This window comes from Neoarius graeffei, chromosome 25, assembly GCF_027579695.1.
Source record: "Neoarius graeffei isolate fNeoGra1 chromosome 25, fNeoGra1.pri, whole genome shotgun sequence".
In the NCBI taxonomy this organism is placed as follows: domain Eukaryota; kingdom Metazoa; phylum Chordata; class Actinopteri; order Siluriformes; family Ariidae; genus Neoarius; species Neoarius graeffei.
This window is the reverse complement of record NC_083593.1, coordinates 6,591,272-6,617,123: the sequence shown is the minus strand read 5'-3', so window position 1 is coordinate 6,617,123 and position 25,852 is coordinate 6,591,272. Positions and strand designations below refer to the sequence as shown.

The window sequence follows — 25,852 nt, the reverse complement described above, 5'->3', positions numbered from 1 at the left end:
CCCCCAGGGTTCTTTGGTAGTTAAGCATTTGTAACAACTTGAAAGTCTTCAATAAACTATTTGTTATAGAATTGTATAGTTCTCTGGAGGACGTTTAAGGCTCTGTCCATAAAGGTTTTACATTTTATATGGATACGATTGAGGTACAAGGTTCTTTTGATGGTTAGGTAAAGTGATATTGCTTGGAAGCTTTTGTGAAAGAAAAGCCCTCTATTGTAGGGTTATGCAAAGAATCTTAGGATATACTGAAAACCATTTTCTGTGTGCTGTGTTTAACCTTAAGAGTGTAATTACTAAACCGGTAACTATTATGTAGATAATGGACCCAGGGCCATTTGAGCTCAGAATTTGGTCCAATTAGCGATGCCGGATTGCTGTTTTCGAACCCAAACAAGGAGTAGTGTGGGACAGGGTTAATATCTTTAGCGACAGATAAGACTAAAACTCGCACTGTGAATTTTCGTTAACAAATTAACATTTTTAACAGTTGAACAGGTGTTTAAATTTAAGACGTTTTCAAAAAAACAAAGTACAATGAACAGTTCAACACAAACTAAAAGAACTAGAATTACAAGTAAAATCGTCTTCGTTTCCCCCCCGAGACAGTAACAGACGAGTTCCAGAAGGTGGTGGTAGTCCTGCAATGCTAGCTGCTGTAAAACTCCAAAGATGATGATGATGATGCTCTCTACACACAGATCTTATAATACACTAGAAGAGACACGCTGCATCAAACGTATTGTCGGTTCTGAGCTCGTCACGACACCACCATGAAAAGCTGACTTTCCAGCGTCCTTTAAGATGACTGATAAGCGAGTGGACGAAATTCCTTGGTAGGGGAATGAATGCTTCCCAATTAACTGCACCCATTATGCCAACAAATATTGGAAATCAACAGGGATCATCTTCCACAAGTAAGAAATCAAGTTCAGAACATATTTTTTGGGTTATTTATGGTATTTTGATGTTTGGGTGTGCTTATTTTATATATATATTACACTGGTAAAGGGCTATCTATATAATATGATCATATGTGCTCACATGGTTGCCATTATAATGATGTATACGTGGAAGGAAGTGTGTAGAATAGATGTATTTGAAAGGATTTGAGGACAGATGGATAGGAGCTTGGTAAAATTCATATCCAGCGTTTTTATAGCTTACTGAATTCTGAATAGCTAACCACAAACTAACTTTCATGGAAGGGTTTGTGCAAGAACGAGCAACATGTCAAGCAAGACAATCCTGCTGTTTTCATCTCGCTCAAAAACTTATTTAAATGTTCTTATCTACAATGTCATGACTGGTATGATAACTGATACAAGTTGCCAAGATTACAAACGCACACCATTTATTGACCATTGTAAATGAAGTAATACTTGATGACCTTTTAAAAAGAAAATATAAGTAAATATAAGCCTACGTGGCGGCACGGTGGTGTAGTGGTTAGCGCTGTCGCCTCACAGCAAGAAGGTCTGGGTTCAAGCCCCGGGGCTGGCGAGGGCCTTTCTGTGTGGAGTTTGCATGTTCTCCCCGTGTCCGCGTGGGTTTCCTCCGGGTGCTCCGGTTTCCCCCACAGTCCAAAGACATGCAGGTTAGGTTAACTGGTGACTCTAAATTGAGCGTAGGTGTGAATGTGAGTGTGAATGGTTGTCTGTGTCTATGTGTCAGCCCTGTGATGACCTGGCGACTTGTCCAGGGTGTACCCCGCCTTTCGCCCGTAGTCAGCTGGGATAGGCTCCAGCTTGCCTGCGACCCTGTAGAAGGATAAAGCGGCGACAGATAATGAGATGAGATGAGATAAGCCTACGTTTGTAAGAAACAAAGGTGACTTCTCTATCAGGAAGACCTCCAATAAAACATGATAGCCTGACCGGTCATAATATCCAGTTTCATTTAGTTGAGCAAACATGGATTTCTTTCATGTTTGCTCTAAATGTGTGAAAAATCTGCTTTCTGAGCGTTGACTCTCTCGTGCGACACGTTCCGAGTGATCACAAACCCTGTTTTGTCACATTTTCATTATTGCGGAGCATTATTTCTCTGTTAAAACGCCTACTCTATTTTCATCCATATAGTTGAAAATGATAGCAAGGAAAGGGCTGTTATGGCCAGTAGAAGAGACTAAATGCTTTTCATTGATAAAACAAAACCAGACATTAGGGCTGGAACGCTGGAATTATCTCACCTTTGTGGCAAAAATGCTTGCAGAGAACACTCACATCGCTTACTGGTCTGGATGGCTAAAAATCTCTGACATGATAATGGCTTCGAGATTGCAGGTATTCTTGCATGATGTGCCATGCATACAAAACATCTGTTATTCACCGCTTGAGTTTTGGTACCACGGGGGGAGCAAATGGAAGAACTTGGTGCCGACTATTTTGCAAACCTGTGTGCAAAAGTGATATCTGGAATTGCTCATGATCATAAGTCATAATGATGTGATATTAACAGGGCCTTTGTTTGATCCTTGTGAAGGTAAATGACTTCATGTGTGAATTGAATTACCTCGATTGGATAGGCAGGTAAGAACATAAACCGGATTATGGAATATTTTCCAAAGTGATTTGTGAATGTAGTGGACTTGTAACATTTTAGGCGTGCTATGACTACACTGCTCGTGAGCAAATTGAACATCCATCTATACCTACAGTATATCCCAGACAGAAGAATGTAGATTTAAAAAGTCAATGTTCTCCATCATGACGACTCAATCTCTGTCTCCGTCTCAAACTCGTACTTTACAATGGGACTTGAATCCTATTTTCTGCTATTGCAACTGATACATCCAAAATTACATGCCGAGCCACTTGTTCTGCTGCCTCTGCTCAATAGTATCGCATCGACTGCAGTTGGGCTCTCGACAAGAGAGATAACAAGTTCCACATGATTGCATAAAACCCACAACAGCTTCCATCAAAAGCACCGCTGCATTTCCATTTCCCCTGAGCCGTGCACTGAGGCTTTACGGAATGATGGGTTTGTCTCCTTTCTCTTGGAATAATGAAGCCAGGCATTTTTAAAACATTTTCCAGGAAATGCAGATTTTCTATCCCTCCCTCCTTTTTTTTTTTGGAAGTGCAAAAAGAAGTCAGAGTTCAGAAGTGTTTACACACCCAACAAAACAAAGTAATAATTCTCCAAAGGATGTCTGGATTTCCTCTGGTCTTAATGCTGCTTGGGTCTGCTGATTGATTAACCAACTAGTGGACCAAAAGACTAACGTATATTCAAGGTGTTTAATTTTCAAGAGTTTTTAGCTTGTTGACCTGACAGAAGATCATGATCCATGCTAATTAGTATGCCTTATTAGTGAAACTTGAAAAGGATCAGCCATCATTGTAGACCAAGTAAAACACATTGTGTATTGCATTTAAAAAAAAAAAAACCCACACACTGCAGATTATGAGAAACGGCTGACCTGAATTTCAACCCCATATCCAAGATAGACCGTCACAAAGTAGGTGCAGTCCATATTGGAGTCGACTGAATCAGAGCTTGGCGGCAGCTCAATGTAGCCCTCAGCATCTGTTAAGTTCATGCTGCATTGACCTGGAAAAGAAAGAAGCACATGCAGATCAGCCAAATAGACAAATGGTTATAACTTCCATCTGGTGCTTCCTGGTTCTCTAGAACAAGGGGTCACCAACTGGTGGACCACAGTCCAGATGCAGACCAGGGAAGTGAACTGATCACGAATAGCCAAGTATGAAAAGGTTCTTTGTAAGTAAGGAAACTGAATGCCCATGTTCTAGAGCGATCATTCACGCATCTTCATCGGTTATGGTTTGGTTGCATGGATCTGAACACTTCAACACTTTCCAAGGTAAACGTGTTCATGGTTCTCATTCTGATGATACGGTCATGGTACAGTTGGTGTTTGAAAATTCTGATCATGGATGGCTGGAGTGTGAAGAAATGACCATGTATGATCTCCTCCATATTATATTTGTCACTGTTGCTCATGACCCTCACTCGCCCAGAAGGTTGTTCGATCTTCAGTGAGAGATCAACATATAGTGGCTTGGTGTACCCAAAGGTTAGATGAAACTATCAGCCAGAAGTTGCTCTGCCACAGGATACCTTATTAGATGACTTGGAAACACATTCCACCTACACTTTCCACTTGAGCTGTTTAAAGTTCAGAGGGTTAGGGTTTTTTTCCCCCCCTTAAATGTTGAAACTAGTATTGTAGTACTTGAGATTGGTCTTGGTCTCAGGACAAGTCTCCAGACCACTTTGTGACGGTCTTGGCTCGGAATTGACCACATTTTTACTCCGTCTCAGACATGGAGGACTCTGGATTTTATTTCAAGACCCGTGAAGACTATAACTGTAGGGATATCAAATTGCCTGTGCATTTTCTGGTTTGTCTTTATTGTAATATCTTGACTGTAATTGGATGTAAAACTTCTTCCTGCTTCAAATGCAACCAATAACATGACTCCTTGCTAATTTGAAATTTTTGCTACTGTTATCGGCCATCATCCTTCCCTGTCCCTTCATACACACTGGTCTGGTCTCATTCTTGACTCGGTCTTGCCCTGCCGCCTTCTTGGTCTTAATCCCTTAAAGTTTTGGTCTTGTCTTGGTCTTGATGCACCCTGGTCTTGGTTGAGTTGGTCTCAGTTTAGGTGCTTTTGACACGAATTGAAACCAAGGTGTAATTTTGGAAGTCTTAAGACTGTTGTGGGCATGACAAAATATTCGTGTTCTCCATGGCAATGGTACATGATTTCTCTGAATTCATTTTAGGACTACATAAGGAATCTTTGCCAAAATTTGAGCAATTTTACCAATACAAGACTTTTGAGCAATATAAGCTCTATATTGTATCATTTTCATATTGACTGAAGCAGTGGAAGTATTGTTTTTTCCTAAGCCAGGCATTTGCTCTTTTGTTAGACTTTGAGGAAGACTGAAATCATTCATTCAACTTCAGTACCCGCCTTATCTTGATGGGGTTACAGTGGATCTGGAGCCTATCCCAGGAATACTGGCCACAATGAAATGCACCTTGGATGGGATGGCAGTCTGTTGCAAGGCACCATGCTTGCATATTCATTCATACTTTTGGGCAAATTTTTGTATCCAATCCACCTACAAGCGTGTTTTCGGACAGTGGGAGGAAAACCGAGAACCCAGAGGGAACCCGTGTGGATATAGGGAAAGCATGCAAAACTCCACACAGACTGCAACCCAAGCTTAGGATGGCCAGCATGTGTGAACATACATACCTTGTTCTCTCATGGTGCTGATTACTGTTGTGGTGTGGATAATGCTTGTTATAGTTGTATCTCCACCCATGTCTGTGGGATTATCCATAAAGCTCTTCCCGACTGGCCGAGGTCCTTTTTTTGTGAAATCCAGCTTGGGATACTGTTCAGCCTTTGGTGAATCTCTTTGTTGTCCAGTTCTTGATGGACTTGTAGCCGTGACCACTTGACCTCCCTTGCTTTCTATCCTTTTCTTACTTGGCCTATTTTGGTCTATGGAAAGTAGTTTCCCAGGACTAGTAGGACTGACTGTTGTCATGACTGTGGTAGCGATGTCGGAGAAAGCTGGTGCATCTTCATGATGAACCGCACGAGTTGCTCCAACTTGATCTCCAGGTTCTATGTAAGATGGTCTTGGAGAGGTTGGATGAGCCTCCATATGACCACTATCTCTGAAGAATTGCTGGTCTCCTTCAAAGTTCTTCCTGAGCAGAGCCTCATGGAGGAGAAAGCCTTTCAGGTTGGGTTGGTGGTTAAAGTTTGGTGGAAGTGCTGTTGCAATCTTGTAGCGCTCCCTCATGGACTCCTGTTTGCTGGTGATGGGGATGATCTCTTCTTCCAGTTTTGATTCTCCTCCATCAACTCGTCCAGTGCCGTCATCTGAAAACAACAGAATAGGTTTTATTCAACCCCAGTGGCAAAACATTTCAGGTGAACCTTTTTGTTTTATTGCTCTACATAGGATTAAGTGTTTTAACCGTTAATACTGGACAGCACTGGCTCAGCTCAGATATTATTATTATTATTATTATTATTATTATTATTATTAAAACTGTTGAACCCCTTTTAATTGAGGACAGTGGTGGCTCAGTAGTTAAGGGTTACTGGTCGAGATGTCAAGCCCCGACACTGACTAGATTCCCCTGTTGGGGCCCTTGAGCAAGGCCCTTAACCCTCTGTGCTCCAGGGGTGCAATAGCATGGCTGACCCTGTCTTCAGACCCCAGCTTCCTAACAAGCTAGAATTAGTCTTGTAATTCCACTTGTAGGATAAGTGTAGCAGGCAATTAGAGAAAAAGAAGAGAATTTTATCACAACTCCTCTAGTATATTTTGGTGGACAAGATGGCACCTTTCTTCCAGATGTGCAGCAAGCAACAAACAGGCAAATAGTGAGCTAAAAATGGTATATCTGCTACTTAAAAATAAGCAGCTTCTTTAAGCGTAGTTTTCAGATAGCTCATACAGAACTGTAGCAAGGAGCCTAACCTCATAAATGCTACTGTTGGACCACAGATGTTTTGTATTTCTGCACTTGGTAAAAATATAAAAATAAAAATGTATATTATCACTAATAGTTTTGAAATCCACAGCATAATTTGGCTATTACATTTTGGGTCTTGTGTTTTGAGCATCTGTGCCAAGTCCATGATGTAATACCCAGTTCGTAATGTGATAATAGCTGTTGCATTTGATCCTTACTACACTGTGAGCTTTTACAGGGAGGCTCTCATGTCAATCCAATACGTCTTGGACAAATCATCCTTGTCTCATTTAGTGGGTTTTAAAAGACAATCCGTAAACCCAAATCCTCAATGTGTAATTCTAAATGTGCAGCCTTTGAGACACAACACGATTGGCTATGATTTAAAAGGAGGTATAATAACCATAACTAATAAGCAGAACTGAACAGCACAGTAAGAAAGCAGTAAATGTAGACGGATTGCCACGTGAAAGCCTTGTTGAAAGGCTTTATGCTCCAAACGGGGGGGAAAAAAAATTCCCTTGGGGGGGGGGCCCTCGCTTTTTTACAAATGCCTGCCCTCCTCCCACATCCCATTAGAGAAAGTGAAGAATTTGCTGTGAATGAGTCATGATTAAAAAACGCAGTAAGTGAACGCCAGAAAGCATTTTTCATTCGCACCTGCAGCAGCTGAGATGTAATCATGAAGCCCTTAGGATGAGGATGCTTCCCACAAAAAGTGATGCTCATAACAAGAACCAATTGCCAGCCTCGTAAAAACATTTGTTTCCCTTGCCGTCCTTTCTCTCATTTAAAATAAAAGACCAGCTGTGTTCTGAAAGATCTTGTTCATGGTTGACTGACTCACAAACCTCTTCTCTTGCTGAATCTACGTAGCACACATCCACGCTCTCGCTCTTATCCTCCTCCTCCAGTTCTGCTTTTAGTCAGGGATCGACTTTTAACATGCACATTCCAAATAGGGCTGTTGGTTGGTTATTGATTTCGTATTATTAGTGACTTGATTTAGTAGCCACAACAAATAATGGAGGATTTGTGGGAGGACAAATCGTAAGAGGTCCCAGTTTAAGTATTAAAATGTTTTCAATTTTAATTCCCTATTTATAGGTTGTATTCAGTCATGTGACTTTTTTTGCTTGTGCGTTTACTTGCGATGAATGAATGAATGAATGAAGTGATGGCGTTATGCGCAGAGCTAGTGAAACAGTCTCCGACTATTTTCGCAGTTGAGAGGCAAACGCATGCGCAAGATACCTTCAGAAAGTTGTGAGTAAAGAAGGACTTTTCCTGTGAGTTGGAAAATTCTCCATCCGTTGAGTTCCCCAACATCTCAAACTACCTGGTGCTGCAGACCTCATTCTACACGGACACAGATGAAGGCAAACAACTTTTTTTTATATGTGGCTGGCTTAAAGATCTGGGGATCAAGATACTACAAGAGAAATCCTGTTTCGTTTATGCCCGGGGAAGTAGGAATTTCTGGGCTTTTTGTACGCAGATGGTTGCCAAGACGCTACAAGTTTTACAACCCCGATTCCAAAAAGGTTGGGACAAAGTACAGATTGTAAATAAAAACAGAATGCAATGATGAAGTTTCAAAATTCCATATTTTATTCAGAATAGAACATAGATGACATATCAAATGTTTAAACTGAGAAAATGTATCATTTAAAGAGAAAAATTAGGTGATTTTAAATTTCATGACAACAACACATCTCAAAAAAGTTGGGACAAGGCCATGTTTCCCACTGTGAGACATCCCCTTTTCTCTTTACAACAGTCTGTAAACGTCTGGGGACTGAGGAGACAAGTTGCTCAAGTTTAGGGAGAGGAATGTTAACCCATTCTTGTCTAATGTAGGATTCTAGTTGCTCAACTGTCTTAGGTCTTTTTTGTCGTATCTTCCGTTTTATGATGCGCCAAATGTTTTCTATGGGTGAAAGAAATGGACTGCAGGCTGGCCAGTTCAGTACCCGGACCCTTCTTCTACGCAGCCATGATGCTGTAATTGATGCAGTATGTGGTTGGGCATTGTCATGTTGGAAAATGCAAGGTCTTCCCTGAAAGAGACGTCGTCTGGATGGGAGCATATGTTGCTCTAGAACCTGGATATACCTTTCAGCATTGATGGTGTCTTTCCAGATGTGTAAGCTGCCCATGCCACATGCACTAATGCAACCCCATACCATCAGAGATGCAGGCTTCTGAACTGAGCGCCGATAACAACTTGGGTCATCCTTCTCCTCTTTAGTCCGAACAACACGGTGTCCCTGATTTCCATAAAGAACTTCAAATTTTGATTCGTCTGACCACAGAACAGTTTTCCACTTTGCCACAGTCCATTTTAAATGAGCCTTGGCCCAGAGAAGACGTCTGCGCTTCTGGATCGTGTTTAAATACGGCGGCTTCTTTGAACTATAGAGTTTTAGCTGGCAACAGCGGATGGCACGGTGAATTGTGTTCACGGATAATGTTCTCTGGAAATATTCCTGAGTCCATTTTGTGATTTCCAATACAGAAGCATGCCCGTATGTGATGCAGTGCCGTCTAAGGGCCCGAAGATCACGGGCACCCAGTATGGTTTTCCGGCCTTGACCCTTACGCACAGAGATTCTTCCAGATTCTCTGAATCTTTTGATGATATTATGCACTGTAGATGATGATATGTTCAAACTCTTTGCAATTTTACACTGTCGAACTCCTTTCTGATATTGCTCCACTATTTGTCGGCGCAGAATTAGGGGGATTGGTGATCCTCTTCCCATCTTTACTTCTGAGAGCCGCTGCCACTCCAAGATGCTCTTTTTATACCCAGTCGTGTTAATGACCTATTGCCAATTGACCTAATGAGTTGCAACTTGGTCCTCCAGCTGTTCCTTTTTTGTACCTTTAACTTTTCCAGCCTCTTATTGCCCCTGTTCCAACTTTTTTGAGATGTGTTGCTGTCATGAAATTTCAAATGAGCCAATATTTGGCATGAAATTTCAAAATGTCTCACTTTCGACATTTGATATGTTGTCTGTGTTCTATTGTGAATATCAGTTTTTGAGATTTGTAAATTACTGCATTCCATTTTTATTTACAATTTGTACTTTGTCCCAACTTTTTTGGAATCGGGGTTGTAGAATCTGGTGTAAACAAACCACAGTTGCTCAGTTCTCAATTCTCCCTGGTCTTCTCTCCAGGTAAATCATTCACAAAGATCCACAGAAACCCCTTTAAAGATCTGGGTATTATGTATATTATAAACGTGTTCATGTACAATATGGCGGGCATGATCAAACGGTAAACAAAAATGCATCTGAGGACTTGAGCGTCTCCTGAACTTCAAAACATCATGAAATAATGGAAAATGGTGAGAAAGGTCGTTCATTTGCAAATCCAAATGAAAGAAGTCCACTCCCTTTTTGAGATTCAAGAGCCGTCTTTCTCGTCATCTTTTGGGAAAATCCTTTGCTCTTCTTCTACCTTTTTTTTTTTTTTTTTGCAGTTTCACGGTTTGTTCAATTCAAGCAGCCCAAAACAATGCAAGTGTAGGGCATTTTAATGACTCAAGGCGCCACAGTGACGCTAACGCTTTGAACAGTGAGCATCGCTGACCACCACTTCATGTTTTGCATAGCTAATGAGGCGGATGTGACGTTGGATCCAACCCAGCTATTTTCTGATTTGAACCAACATGTACGTTTTAGTGTCAATGGAGTCATTTCCATTGCCGTTTGACGTTTTCCCGTTTTAAACAAGAATTGAATGTAAATAAAATGCATGCACTCTATCTACAAAGAACTGAATTATCTGCACACAAGGTACACTTTCCCACATTATTGATTTTGTAATTTGAAAATAAATAGTATATGGAAGTAGAATATAAAGGAAAAAGAAAACCGAAATAACAGGAAATTAGGATTGAAAGTAGCCTTCAGTGAAAGACTGAAGATCTGAGACACTGCGTGGATTTGAAATACTACTGTGTAGCATACAAATGTACACAACGCTGCCGGGGAAAATAAATGGGGTGCTTTAATTTTAGTTCAATAAGATGCATTGCTACTGTTAGTTTTCAATCGGGGGGGGGGGGGGGTGTTTTTCATTCTGCAGTAATTTTTACCGACACCCAGGCTTTGAACTGAAGCAAGGCAATAAATAAAAAGCCTCACTCCTCTCGACAGTAATTATCTGAAGTTAAAGTGCAACAAGACGCTGCGTATTTCTATAATTATTGTTCGGGTTTTGGAGAATGCCTTTTGGGGTGAGCGATGCACCATTACACATTTGCCTTTCATCTTTTCCATATGAATCTCCATTAGCAGGCCTCCGAGAAAGAAAGAATGTTTTCTGATTGATGGCGTTCTTCACTTTGTGTCAAATCTAAATGTCATTCCAATTGTTCATTATGAGAAACGAGCGCCTCTGTCATACACCCAGGAGAAAGCCGGATTATGTTTCATCATGTGATGAAAGGTGAGCATTTCAGCAATTGACGGTGTGCTGCTGCTTGTTTCTTTTCTTTCATCAGACACCAAACCCCACTATACAGTATGTCCACTGCAGGACATCATGCACATACATTTACACCAAGGGGCAATGTAGCATAGCCACAGGACACGCTGGCATGGTTTTCAGAGATGTGAGGAAACCACATGGACGCTGGAAGAGCACCATACAGACAGTAGCGCGAGTTCGGGATCGAATTGGGGACCGTGAAGCAGTAAAGCTACCTGCTCTGGCAACAAGGCATCGATGAGTGACCTGATTTTTTTTTTTTTAATTCAGTTCCATGAAATCAGACGGATGGTTGTTTTTCTTTGCCAACATTAAAATCCTGCCAATTTTTCACTAATACAAAGTGAGAAAACAATTGGAGTGGGGTTTTGTTTGTTCCTGATGAACAAATAGCTGGCACACACTGCAGATCCAATCACGCTGGTCTGGTTGGAAACAAATGTGCAGTTCGTTCTCGGTGACCAGGCAACCTCTGCGTCATAGCAACTGCAGTGCGGTTCACAGCATGGAGTTGGAGGAGGAACACTGGGGCTTCACAGTGGAACTCGTCTTTATGAAATTGGCACATTTTTATGACCGTATTTACACTGTAATAAATGTCATGCATAAATATGAAAAGCAGCAGGCTATACATGTGGATAAAGTCTTTTTTTTTTTTTTCACTTCAGATCTCATGAAGATGAATGGTGTTAAGTTGGTAAATTTAACTTAAAGTGCCATTCCACCATTGGATGTATTTTTTTGGCATAAAATACAATATATTTGATGACAACATGACTAGACAGAGAAATCTTTTAGCTTCAAAATGAGATATCAAACATAATTTTTTGACAACGACAAGTATATTAATTTTGCGACCAAAGTCACCTACCCTTTTAATTTCCGCGCGGTAGTGAAACGTGATGTCATCGGCAGGTTCCCCTTCTTGTGTACCACGTCACGTGTGACGTGGCACAGATTATCAGCAATGGCGGATAGAACGCGATTGTCAGCTTCAGAAAAGAAGCGAAGGAAAATAGCAAGTGATGCCCAAAGGAGACGGCCGACGGTGAATATCGGCACAGCAATCGACAAGTGGAAATTGCGTTCTGTCCGCTATTGCTGATAATCTGTGCCACGTCACACGTGACGTGGTACACAAGAAGGGGAACCTGCCGATGACATCACGTTTCACTACCGCGTGGAAATTAAAAGGGTAGGTGACTTTGGTCGCAAAATTAATATACTTGTCGTTGTCAAAAAATTATGTTTGATATATCATTTGAAGCTAAAAGATTTCTCTGTCTAGTCATGTTGTCATCAAATATATTGTATTTTATGCCAAAGAATACATCCAATGGTGGAATGGCACTTTAATTTGCTTGAAATCATATTGAGTACCTGATTTCAAGCAAGCATGTACTCAATATGGCTCAACGGTGGACTTGGAAATGACCAGGGTTTGGTTTTTGTGGCAATCACCTCATATAGAGGCTGTAGCCACTGTCGTCGTGTTGTAAGAATGAGTGTAACAATGAGTATAAAATGTCCAGTGAGTGTATACAATTCGGTTCACTATTCGAAATAAATGACTAGACTAAAGAAATCGCTTCAGACTTGTTTATGCTTATTACCGATTATTATGTGTTCCTATTTTAAAATCTACTCCAGGTCGTCCCCCTTTCCTCACCACCACCTGCCAGTGGTCCCATGTGTGATGTGAGCCACTTCCGAGTTGTTACAGGAAGTTGTCGAAAAGAGTATTGAGACCACTGAGCTCTAGCGCCGGGCCATTTCCGGGAATAAGAGTTTGGGTCATGGTGACAGCATGCGTACATTAGCCTCGGTTCAAAGGTTTCAGTTTCAAAAACTGTAAGAGTAGAATAATAAAGTACAGACACTTGGTATATTTTACTTCTGTGATTTTTTTTTTTTCCACTTTTGGATTACGCTTCATTTTTGTGGCTACTGCCTCAGAGTAAATATTTGTGCTATATTTACTGTATGGACACGGGATCAGAAAACAGTTTTATTTATAAGCAGTAGCCACATGGACCCATAGGAGACTTTATTTATTTATTTATTTATTTATTTATTTATTTTAATTCCTTGTATATGAAGAGCGCTATTCCATTGTTTCGAGAAAAATCACTTTTTCTGATTACGGGAAGTGATAAAAGGAAAACCACTGTATCCTGTTTTAAAATTTATTGACTAACTCCTTAATGATGATAAACTTTAAAAATGAAATCCAGAACTAATTAACAACTTTTTAACTGAACCAAGTAATTATTTTTTTGTCAAGTCGCTATACATCCACGCCACATCATCCCCCCCCCCACAAAAAATGCTACATATCCCTTTCTATTTAAAGTGCATTTAAGTGTTCTTTCATGACAGATTATTTTATTTTAAAGATTTAATTTTTTTCCATTTTATGGAAATTATTCATAATTCAGCGTGAAATTGTCCAATAAATGCGAGAAGTGATAAAGCGATTTCCTACTTCATGGGTGCAGCCATCTTAGAAGACTTCACGCCAATGGCAGCCTCTGATTGACCAAATGGATATGTCTGGTTTTGAGAAAAATCAGTGATGGCGCTTGTTGCGTTTTGGAATGAAAGGCCATAATGCAGTGTGTAAATCAATGGCAGACATCATGTTTTGGCAAAAACTGAATATGGTACAAGTAAGATACGATAGTTGCTGATGGTTTGGTGGCGGGAGTTTCAATTTTTCAAATTTGGCGTTTATCGCCTTTTGGAACCAAACTCTTCATATGTAGAACCTTAAAATTTCAAACGGGTTCAATTCACCTTAAAATCTGCTCTCTGTTAAAGGGCACCCACCCAAAGAAAAAGTCACTTTGGGAATTTTGAAAGTCTTTTACGGTTGCAGAGAGACAGTGATTTTAGTAAAAATCAATAACTGTAATTGTGCGCTGACCCCCTCACCTTTTACCTAACGTTAGGGGAGAGTGGGGTAAATTGAGCCATTTCTTACTAATGCTGTCTTCTCAGCAAGGAAAAATGTTATAGCACAAAAACAAAACCACCCACATATAGTCCAGGATGTGTGCTGTAAATAGAAATGACAAGTATGTATCTATGACAAACGATAATGAAAAAATGACTTATCAAAAAAAAGTGGTGTGATGGCTCAACTTCCCCCACCTTAAGGGTAAGTTGAGCCATCTAAGTGGGTAAATTGAGCCACCTGGGGGTAAAGTGACCAATGCAGCTTTTCTCGTGTAAAACTCGAGCTTTACTTAAAATAATAAATAAATAGATAATGCAAGGGTATTGTTCTAAATATTTTAATACAGTGCAGACACAAAAATAACAGTGTATGCAAAACCTTTTCTAACTTCTTTAACTTTTTAAAATTCTTTAACTTGACCTAACATTCTTTATTGAACAAGGCTTTGTTTTTCTTACTCAACAACTAATTATTCCACATTCCAACCTTCAACGCTACAAGGAAATATGAAGTGCTGTTGCCTCCGTGCAGTTCCTCCTGCCTTTTGAGGTTGAGGTAACTTCTTCAGCACATCACTTTGTGGAAAAAGTGCCACATCATTTTCCTTGAAAGCGAAAGTGGGTTTCTCATTGGCAGTGCTTCCCCGGATTCTTCTCAGAAACCTTGCAGTCACTTCATCATTCTCTAGTTTTTCCACCATGCCAATGTAATTGTAGCTTCTGCTTTTGGCTTCAAACTTAACAAGAACAAAGTCGCCAACTAACAGATCTCTGGTGCTTGGTTCATTTAAAGTCATAGAAATCGTACAAATGCCATTTTCAGACTTTTTAGGATTAAAATAACTAGTGGCTCAAGGTGGGGTAAGTTGAACCAGTGGCTCAATTTGACCCAAGGCAACTGGCTCACTTTACCCCACAGTCACCATTTTGGAAAAAACATCCTGTTCTGGCTAATCAGGCTAATCTTTAGCTAAATTATCACCATGATTTGATACACTAGCTAACCATCAACATGTATGATATATGTTTTTAGACCTTGATAAATTTGCTTTTAGCAAAATACCCTTTATATCTGATGTGTAAAAAATTTACTTTGACAAACAAAAAATGTATTTTTGTGAAAAAAACATACTTACCACGCAAGCATGGACATCTCTCCTTCACATGGAACAGCAAATGAATGGTGATTGTAGAATTTCTGATCACATGACTCTAAAGGTGTACCAGTGCCTTAATACAGGGGGTGGGTCAACTTACCCACTGGCTCAATTTACCCCCCTCTCCCCTATAGCACAAAATAGAAAGGTGTACATGGTCCTAATTGGTACAGTTAGAACCAGAAAAGGTTGTCGTTTTTATGAGCAACTTCGTTTTGGAGGTGAACCTTAACAAATTCCTGGCTGCTGTGTGTTCGCTGCACACAATGCATATGGCGCAACACGTCACCCACTTCTGCTGGCTCCAGCGTTGAATGAATGTGAAGTACCGAGTATGTGGTAATCAAGGACTCTTCTCGCTTACATCTGACATGCTACTGTCAGTTATTTTCTGTACTTGGTGTACTTTTTGCTCAAGTTTTCAGTTTAACAAAGAGAGTTACAAAGCAGCTTTACAGAATTGTCAATGCAGATAAAGAAAATCTCCGAGACAACAAATGGAAGAAATTTTTACTCGACTGGGATGAACGTGGGGCAGTCTTTGATTGTCACAGCAGTTCCTGGGTACAAATCTATAGTATGCATACACTACCGTTCAAAAGTTTGGGGTCACTTTGAAATGTCCTTATTTTTGAAAGAAAAGCACTGTTCTTTTCAATGAAGATCACTTTAAACTAATCAGAAATCCACTCTATACATTGCTAATGTGGTAAATGACTATTCTAGCTGCAAATGTCTGGTTTTTGGTGCAATATCTCCATAGGTGTATAGAGGCCCATTTCCAGCAACTCTCACTCCAGTGTTCTAATGGTACAATGTGTTTGCTCATTGCCTCAGAAGGCTAATGGATGATTAGAAAACCCTTGTACAATCATGTTAGCACAGCTGAAAACAGTTTAGCTCTTTAGAGAAGCTATAAAACTGACCTTCCTTTGAGCAGATTGAGTTTCTGGAGCATCACATTTGTGGGGTCGATTAAATGCTCAAAATGGCCAGAAAAATGTCTTGACTATATTTTCTATTCATTTTACAACTTATGGTGGTAAATAAAAGTGTGACTTTTCATGGAAAACACAAAATTGTCTGGGTGACCCCAAACTTTTGAACGGTAGTGTATCTCCTGTCTGAGAAAAAGGGGAAAAACTTTTCCCCTCTTCATCAACATAAAGCCAGTAACCATAGACTTGAAGGATTACTTCCTTGTTTTGGGAAGTAATTGATGCTGTATGTGATGTAGGCTACTAAGGAGAAATGATGAGCATGGAGACCTTTGAACTTCCACCTGAAAAATGCACAATAATGTATACCACATAGATGGATGTACCGTGTCCTGCCCCCCCCCCCCCCCCCCCCCAAGTTATTGATGGAGAAATCTGCAAATCAGAAACATTAGCATGTTGGCCAAATGCCGGTTTAAATCTGTGTGACTTGGCTGAAGAGGACACCTTCTCTGTGGCACTGTTGGTAAGGGAGAATGTTCAAATCATAAACTATAGAGTAACCAAAGATATCCTATCTGTTAGATCCAGTCTACTCCGTGTTTACTCATTTTTTCCTCAACCTTCCTGAGGCTATAATTGGTTTTGGAGAATGGCAGCACAATAAAACAAAAACAAAAAAAACCCCTCCCAAATTGCTGACATTCGCAAAACTGGGAAACCCTGGTAAGGATCAGTGTAGAATCGAGAGGGTTTCGATGAGCTCTTAGCATGATGTGGTGTTGAATTTTTCCAACCTTCTAGAAAGCCTGGGGCAATTTGAAGACTCCTTAATGGCCATTTAGGATCTCGTGATGGCATCTTGTCCCATCAACCTGTCTTGCAGGACCTTGAATGGTAATCTGTGGTTGGTTGAAGAGAGCAACTGGACTTGCTTGAAGATTCTTGAAAACGTTTCGCCTCTCATCCTAAAGGCATCCTCAGTTCTGTCTGACTAAAGGGAGTATCCAGTATTTATCCTCTCATGGATCATCATAGAATCCGAATCAGAATGCTGATGGCTGCATTGTAGGTGGCTGATAAAAGATGTCATATGGCCCTTTTCCACTACCCTTTTTCAGCTCACTTCAGCCCGACACGGCTCGCGTTTCGACTACCAAAGAACAGCACGACTCGGCTCGCTTCAGCCCGACACGGCTCGCGTTTCGACTACCAAAGAACAGCACGACTCGGCTCGCTTCAGCCCTGCTTAGCCCCTAAAACTCGCACCGTTTTGGAGTGGGGCTGAAGCGAGCCAAAGCGAGCCGAGTGAGGCTGGGGGCGTGAGCAGACACTCCCCTGTGCACTGATTGGTGAGGAGGAGTGTCCTCACATGCCCACACATGCCCCACGAGCATGCTGGGATCTGTAAACACCGTAAACTCGGAAGAAGAAGAATTACGAATTATGAGAATTTCTGAAGCCTTATGCGCCTCGCCTCATCTATACGCTCTTGCCAGTATCTGTTGGCGTTGTCGGTGACAACAAGCCACAGCACCAAGACCAGCAACACTAACAACTCCATGTCCTCCATGTTTATTGTTTACTATTCGGGTCGTGAGACTACCGCTTAAAAGATCACTGATGTCACTGTTTGCGCTGCTTAACGACATCACGTGACGTCCACCCACTTTCGCTAACTCCACCCAATGTGTCCACCCACTTCCAGCCAGCACGGTTCAGCGCGGTTGTAGTCGAAATGCAACTCCAACAGCCCCACTCAGCTCGACTCAGCCCAACTCAGCACGGCACGGCTCAGCTGCGTTTGTAGTGGAAAAGCGGCAATAGACACCCACCTCTGTTCAATGATGGTCGTTCCAGGTTGACAAAAATGAACGATCCTCTCTGGCTACGATGTCTGCCAGTTTTCTGGAAGTCCTCTCATACTCCCGCACCAGTCGAAGGGATCTCATCCCAAAGTGCGTAGAAACGTATCTGTGACGAATCTCAGTCATCCAGGTACATAGTAATCTGTGGTTGGTTGGAGAGCAACTGGACTTGCACCTACAATGCAGCCATCAGCATTCTGATTCGGATTCTATGATGATCCATGAGAGGATAAATACTGGATACTCCCTTTAGTCAGACAGAACTGAGGATGTCTTTAGGATGAGAGGCGAAACGTTTTCAAGAATCTTCAAGCAAGTCCAGTTGCTCTCTTCAACCAACCACAGATTACTATGTATCTGGATGACTGAGATTTGTCACAGATATGACCTTGAATGGTGTTTTTCATTCCATTACTACACATTTATTGTTTTTCCTATCTAATACAGTCATATTATTGTCATGGAAGGCTGCTAATTTGTTGAAAGGTTGGCTGAGGAAGCAGGAAAGGAAATCAGCAGACCTCATTGGCACCAGTTTAACAACAGTACGTAAGGAATAAAACACAATGAAGTTACTATTACCACCATGAAGGGAATTAATTTCCAAGAAGAGCACATTCTAATGTGTTGGACCAGAGTGAACGATTGGCCGAAAGACTTGCGTGTGGTGGAACACGTACTGTTACAATGCACCGATGCTGGCGACTCTTCCATAATTGTTAAATAAATGTCTCTTGACAGTATGGTGAAAGCGCCGCATAGAACACATTTTTGAATAATATTAGTCTTAGATTATTATTATTATTGGTCTTTAGAAAGCTCCTGTTCTAGAAAATTAATCATCGGATTTCAACAGCACTGTGGAATTATACTTTATAAACTTCATCTATTTAGGTGCACAACTTCAAAGCGACAACCTGAGAAGTTTCCCCCGAGCCTCTCAGCTCCAACCTGGCGTTCAAACAGTCACCAGTCCCTCGTGTGCTCTGACACTTCAATTAGCACAGGTTTTCAGGATAACGGTGTGTTCTAACATGGCTCAGGATGGCAGAACACTGCACACAGGAGGAGATGAAAGGACAGAATTGACACACATGGCGAATGAGTGAGATCTCCCAGAGCGAGGGCTTCATTTGAAGCTCTGACACACAAGCGAGATGGTGGGGGGCCAGCCATGTCAGAGTAGCGAGGGTGTTGGTGAGCAGAAGAGCAGTGTCAAGACATATTTATTAGGGAATTTGGCAAACGTTTCATTTGTATTCACTGGGTTAAGTATGAGGTGTGAGGAAGAAAACATGATATGGGGTGTGCTGCTTGTCGGAACATAATTGACGACGATGGTGCGATGTGGTCTGACATGAAGCAAAGCTTCTGTTACCACTCTGATTATTTTACAATAATGGCATGTCCCGAAGTGTGGGATGTCGAAAAGAGTTATTTTCCTGTTCTCACTTCCTGAAGACTTTCCCATGGTGGAAGCAAAGCGCTAACACTGGAGATGAAAGAACTACTTCTTACATTAAAAAAAATCATAACGATTAGATAGTAGGGAACTAGTTGTGATGATCTGTGTAGTGTAAGTAAAAAAGTCGTCACCTCATGATCAGGACCGTCCAACCATTCTGGTGAAGGCAGATGGCAAGTTTCATCTCGTTTTGTAAAAATATCTTAAAGTGACTCTTTGTGTTGGGTTGTGCTGTGTACGGTAGGTGGTAGCCATAGCGTGTATCAAATGATATGACATTTACAGGAAGAAAGCACTAGTTGACCTGGTTTCAGTATGTCCATTTCTTTACCCACAGGAATAAACTGTCGTTAGAGAGCAGAGTCCTTTTACGATGTTGGGGGAAGCCATGGCCAAAACAACTCTGGGACCAATAGGTCGCTGGTTTGATTCCCTGAACCAGCAGGACTGGCTCAAGTGCCCTTGAGCAAGGCACCTAACCCCCAACTGCTCCAGCAAGAGTGGTGAAATAGACCACCTTGTGTCTGATTCGCCAGAGAAAAACTGATGTGGTTATCAGTTTGGGCAAGAACCCAGCCATAACTAACTAAATAATGTTCCCTGAAGTACACAAACCGCTAAGCAGTGACCCACCATCAGGTGACCAGTTTCATTTCCATGCCGTCCCACCATAGTTTTGGAGATGTTCCCCACCCCTGCTCCGGATTTCTCCTTGAGGTTTACTCCTGAAGCCTTTTCCATGACTGGATACAGCCACGAGGTTTGAAGTCCGAGTCTTCCTTCTCCTAGATGGGCTGCCTTCCCAGGCTGATGAGCTCCACCTACCCGAAGCAACTGGCTCTAAGGTGCCAGAGAATTTGCCCTCACCCCTTCTCCTGTCAGTAGAAGCAGTTCCGCCGGGCATAGAGACAAAGCTGTATGAGCAGGCCAGGAGTTGGACTGGATTGTCAGAGACTGTTTGAGGCATATGCCATGTGGGAGCACTTTATAGGCAGTGGGAGCACGTTCCCACCACCACCCCTGGCTATGACCATCTTGGAACCATATTGATTCTTTAAAGGAGAACTGAAGTCATTTCTAAACTTGCTTTATTTCTAAACGTGTTATTCAATTACGTTTTCAGTAACCACGGCAGGCGTCGGTTACCCGCACGATCTTCACGAGACTTGTGCGAGACTTCGAAATGTGAAGTGTCAGCCAGGTGTCAGTGCTGCCATTTTGAAAACTGTTTTCCAAACAAAATATTGCACAAAAACGAGTATAAATGGCGATTACCGCCTACTTTCTTCAAACTTTTCTTGATTTGCTATCAAAACAAACAAAACTTCCGGCTTGATTACATCAGCACTCAAAAGAGGGTGCGCGCGTCTTTTGACAATGTTGGCAGATGTCGGTCACTTTTTGATTTCCGCTGTACGTTTTACTTCCGTCCTACGATGTCTCGCACAGGTCTCGACGAATCTCGTTTACGACCGTTGCTTTGACATATGGACTGATATATTACAGAGCGTATTTCAAACACTCATAACTTGCTATAGCAGTGACAAAATGGCTATCAAAAATACATTCCTCATCTCATTCATCTCATTATCTCTAGCTGCTTTATCCTGTTCTACAGGGTCGCAGGCAAGCTGGAGCCTATCCCAGCTGACTACGGGCGAAAGGCGGGGTACACCCTGGACAAGTCGCCAGGTCATCACAGGGCTGACACATAGACACAGACAACCATTCACACTCACATTCACACCTACGGTCAATTTAGAGTCACCAGTTAACCTAACCTGCATGTCTTTGGACTGTGGGGGAAACCGGAGCACCCGGAAGAAACCCACGCGGACACGGGGAGAACATGCAAACTCCACACAGAAAGGCCCTCGCCGGCCACGAGGCTCGAACCCGGATCTTCTTGCTGTGAGGCGACAGCGCTAACCACTACACCACCGTGCCGCCAAATACATTCCTATATTTAACCTCCTAAGACCCAAGCTGTTTTTTTTACATGCATTTTTTATTTCTTTTTGCTATTTGGGCTTATTGGAACCTGATTAGAATAAAAACTAAGCATCATCTTTGATAAGATGTACTTTTTGAGAAAAAGTATGTCCACATATGTGGATTCTTGTTCTGAATTTCTAAAAAGTGCTGTCCACGTATGTGACCGCTAGGCCCTAGGAGGTTAATAAAATGAGAAATAGAATTTTGGTGATAAATTTGCCTTCGGTTCTCCTTTAAGATCTATTTAAATCTTTTAAATAAGATCCATCATTCTGTAGATTGCATACCTATTTACAGTAATGCCTGGATTTTTTTTTTTTTTAAATGCAGTAATAGGAATAAAAAGTTTTAATAATTGTAACTTGAGAAATGATTGGGAATCACCAAAATCCTTTAATTTCAGATTACAATTTAGGAGCAAAAAAATCATGCACCAATCCTGAAGGCTCCCTGGGGTGTACAAACTTTTTCACAACAGGAGGATTTGAACAGTGCTTAAGAAAATGCACCAAAATCTTATCGTTTGTAAAGTAATATCTTAAAAAAAGGTAATTGGTCTATTTCAAATGAACGGGTGTACTATTGTCCTATTATTCATGTTATGAAATGAAAGTACATTTTTTTTTTTTTAAATTTTAATTTGCATATAAAAGAAACCTTCAGTGGATTTTAATTATACTGAATTAAGTCTTGACACATGCTGGCTTCGAATATATTAGTTGTGAATATAACTTCTCTGCCACGTCGGAGAGTTTATGCCACTGCACATTTCCTATTTTATGATTTAAATGTTTTTACTTTGGCTAAAAAGAATTATCCCTGACATCTAGCCTCACTCCAGCAACCTGAAATCATTTCTTCCACTGAACACCATTTAACACGGACTAAAAAAAACCAAGGTTGCTGGCTGTATTGAAGCTATGAAAGAGTTCTTTCTTTTAAACATAAATAAATAAAGATTAAGCGAGGTCTGAAATCATGGCAAGCTCCATTTAGAGCCACTAAGATATAGACTGCAGAGCAAACATTAATCACAGCCAAAGGTCTTGTTGATGCACTCTGATGGGAAAGGAACCTTTTCCGCCTGCTTTATTTTGTCAAACACACAAACGCGACACCTCCAGTGATCTGGAGTGAATAGTAGATGTTACGGTGTTTTTCGGAAAGGAACTCGATCAAGGTGACTGCATTCGGAAACGTGCAGCCTCTTCCGAAAGTACTGGAACAGCAAGACCAGGTCTCTTGTTTTTGCTGTCCACTGAAAGCGTTTAGATTTAAGATCAAAAGATGATGGTGCTGGAAAAATCTGATGAAATAGATTCAAGGTTTCATCAGGGCTGAGTTATAGAACCCTTTACATTTTACGTTTGTTTTGTTGTTCGGTTTTTGTCCGTTTCCTTATCAGCAGATGAAAATAGCCGGATGAAGATGCTTGACTGCCAGAAAGATGTGCTACTATGTTGGGGGGGGGAATCAAGGCGGCAGGTTGTTAGCAGGCAGACAGAGTGAACAGCTGTGACATTTAAGCAGCATGTCTTCCAGTAAAATGAATAACGCGGTGAGGCGAAACCAGCAGTGGGTGTAATGGCATTGTCCGATTTTGCACTCGGGGGGGACCTGACTAAACTGGGAAGTACGGTAGTTAACATGGAGGGAAGCGTCCTTTTTCGAGAGCTCTCTGACCCTTGCTCGTGCACCGTTTTCCAGGAACGATACTGAAAGCAACTCCACAGCGTTTCCCATGACCTTGATAAGAAGCTCCCGTATCTCCGTGCATCTCCTTCTGATCTGGCTTTACAAGAAAAATAATCACAGCTCAGACAGTATTAATTGTCCTTTTACACCTCAGACAAAATTAATTTGTATTTTAATTTATATTGAGGATGCATACTCTGTGTGTCGTGTAGTTGGGGGTAATATTTGGCTGGTTTCATTATTATTCCAGGAAATGCTGATGTCCTGAGATTTTCACATCCAACAGTTTAACGTTTAGACCGAATGGCGCGTAAAACACAAAACATCCAGTTTTGGAGACGGAAACCTTGTTGATGAAAGAGGTTGCAGCGAAGCGAGAGAACAGCCGCCCCATCCCGCCCTGAACCCAGGTCTACAGGGTGCCTAATCTGCACCCTCACCACAACACCAAAGAGCCAGGCTCGTTGGTATGATAGTCGGAGCACATACTCAACTGTAGTGACGGGCACTCAATCACACTGCTCTCCCCTTTGGGAGGCACACCTGTGCTCTTCACGCACACAGGCATCCCTCAGCCATGCTTCTCCCATACCAGGGTGCCCCACATACTCGTGCTTCATCCATCTCTGGGGTCCCTCACGCCCCCGATGGCCCCCTGGAAAACCATCCCACTTCTGACACCATCTGCAGCGAAGCGAGAGAACAGCCACCCCATCCCGTCCTGAACCCAGGTCTACAGGGCGGCACGGTGGTGTAGTGGTTAGCACGGTCGCCTCACAGCAAGAAGGTTCCGGGTTCGAACCCAGCGGCCGGCGAGGGCCTTTCTGTGTGGAGTTTGCATGTTCTCACCGTGTCTGCATGGGTTTCCTCCAGGTGCTCCGGTTTCCCCCACAATCCAAAGACATGCAGTTAGGTTGACGTGGGGCGGCCTTGGGCTGAGGTGCCCTTGAGCAAGGTACTTAACCCCTGATTGCTCCCCGGGTGCTCTGGTGTGGCTGCCCACTGCTCTGAGTGTGTGTTCACTGCTTCAGAGGATGAATTTCACTGTGCTTGAAGTGTGCATGTGACGAATAATAATAAAGGTTTCTTCTTAAATCTGCACCCTGACCACAACACCAAAGAGCCAGGCTCGTTGGTATGGCAGTCAGAGCACATACTCTACTGTAGTGATGGCACTCCGTCACAGAGGTTAGAGGAGGAGGAGAGGCCAGATTGATTTGATTTGATCAAATAACTCTTTACAAACATGGTGAGCTGAAAAGCATTTCGCAACACATCAAACCTGTAGGCTGATGGGTCAGAAGGTGACCTCAGCTTTCATTCCAGTGGGCAGAGGTTCACTGAAACTGGATGGCTGAAGATTAGAAAAAGACCAGGTGGGTTTTCCTTTGGCTCAGACCACAGCCTATCAATGGCAGCTATTTCAAGTGATTTTTACGCCCTAAATGTCCTCTCGAATGGGTGTTTATTGGGGGTAATTTGGTTAAGCCTGCTACACTGCAACCATAACGTGTCATGAGCGATCAATTATTGAGATTCCACTTGTGAAAAATTCTACCCGTAGTGACGCTGGTTGGCTTTCTCAGTTCTGATTTCCTTTAGAGGTGAAATTCGAAGTCAACCACCTTAGCAAATAAACTCCAAAGGATAAACCATGTTGTGTATGATCTGAATGTAATTGGTGGCTAAAGACGAGCAGAACTTTTCTGTTTACCGTAATTACTATTTGAAAGGGACACAGCATGATTGACTTGGGATGAAGGATGGTATTTACTGTTTACGGAACGTGTCCGGGTTTGTATGATTAATAGTTTTACACCTATGATGAAAGGCATAATTGAAGACTTTTTCACTCGTTTCTAGCACACTGCAATCCTGGTGTGCTTTTCTTTCAGACCGTGCCAAGACTCCTAATTCATCTCGGTTACTTTAATTCAGTTATGCCCCATTTCAGAAAAGGCCTGTGGAGAAAAACCTCCCTCACCACGTCCTCTCCTCCAGATGAAATGGTTTAGGACGTAGCTAGGTTAGAATACTTTTCCACACTTATGCATGCATGGATCAGGCCTGAGCGGCAGAATGGGAATTTCTTCATTATATGGCAGCTGGTCGAGCTGCCGCGCTGGCTGCATATCAATGCGCTCATCAATGGCACTTTTTACGTGATGAGAGCACTAATCTGCTGGTCGAGCTGGGCTGGAGTGAGGCCTCTCACTGGCATTACGCTCCAGATATCTGGGCCTTCGTTATCTTATTATTCTGAAGAGGGTGAAAAAAAAAAAATCAGTAGGCACCTTCCACATGTCTAATCTGTAACGGCAATGTAACAATCCCTTCCCCCGCCGTCTGTCCGTCTGAAGTTTTACAGACGGAGTGATGGTGAAGGAGATGAGCGACACTTGTCAGTGTAGTAATGAACTGAAGATCTTGGATAAAAGTAGATGTGCTTTGTTTATTGCTTAATTAGAAAAATGAAGTGGGAGGACATGACATCCAGGACTCGTCCAGGCTGGACAAACTGATCAGGCGGGCTGGACTCTCTGGTGACGGTGGCAGAGAAGAGGACTATGGACAAACTATTGAACATCATGGACGATGCCAGTCACCCTCTGCACACCGTCATCAGCAACCAGAGGAGCCTGTTCAGTGACGCTCCTTCACAAGTGCAGGACGAACGGACTTAAAAACTCTCTTGTCCCTCACGCCATCAAACTGTACAACTCCTCTCTGGGGGGGAGGAGGGGGAACAGGACGACGGGAAGGAGCAGTAGCCTAGCCTGACAAAAAGCAAT

The 25,852-nt window shown here is 42.0% G+C and overlaps 1 protein-coding gene across 1 annotated transcript in view; it reads right to left on the bottom strand.

Annotated features, from left to right (window-relative positions):
• sez6a (seizure related 6 homolog a) overlaps positions 1-25,852 on the bottom strand; it is a 228,112-nt gene that overhangs the window by 123,105 nt on the left and 79,155 nt on the right. The window contains exons 2-3 of the mRNA XM_060909600.1: positions 5,241-5,879; positions 3,425-3,555 (exon numbers count right to left, since the gene is read on the bottom strand). Of these exons, the coding sequence (XP_060765583.1) occupies positions 3,425-3,555; positions 5,241-5,879 (770 nt within the window). The remainder of the gene's footprint in view (positions 1-3,424; positions 3,556-5,240; positions 5,880-25,852) is intronic.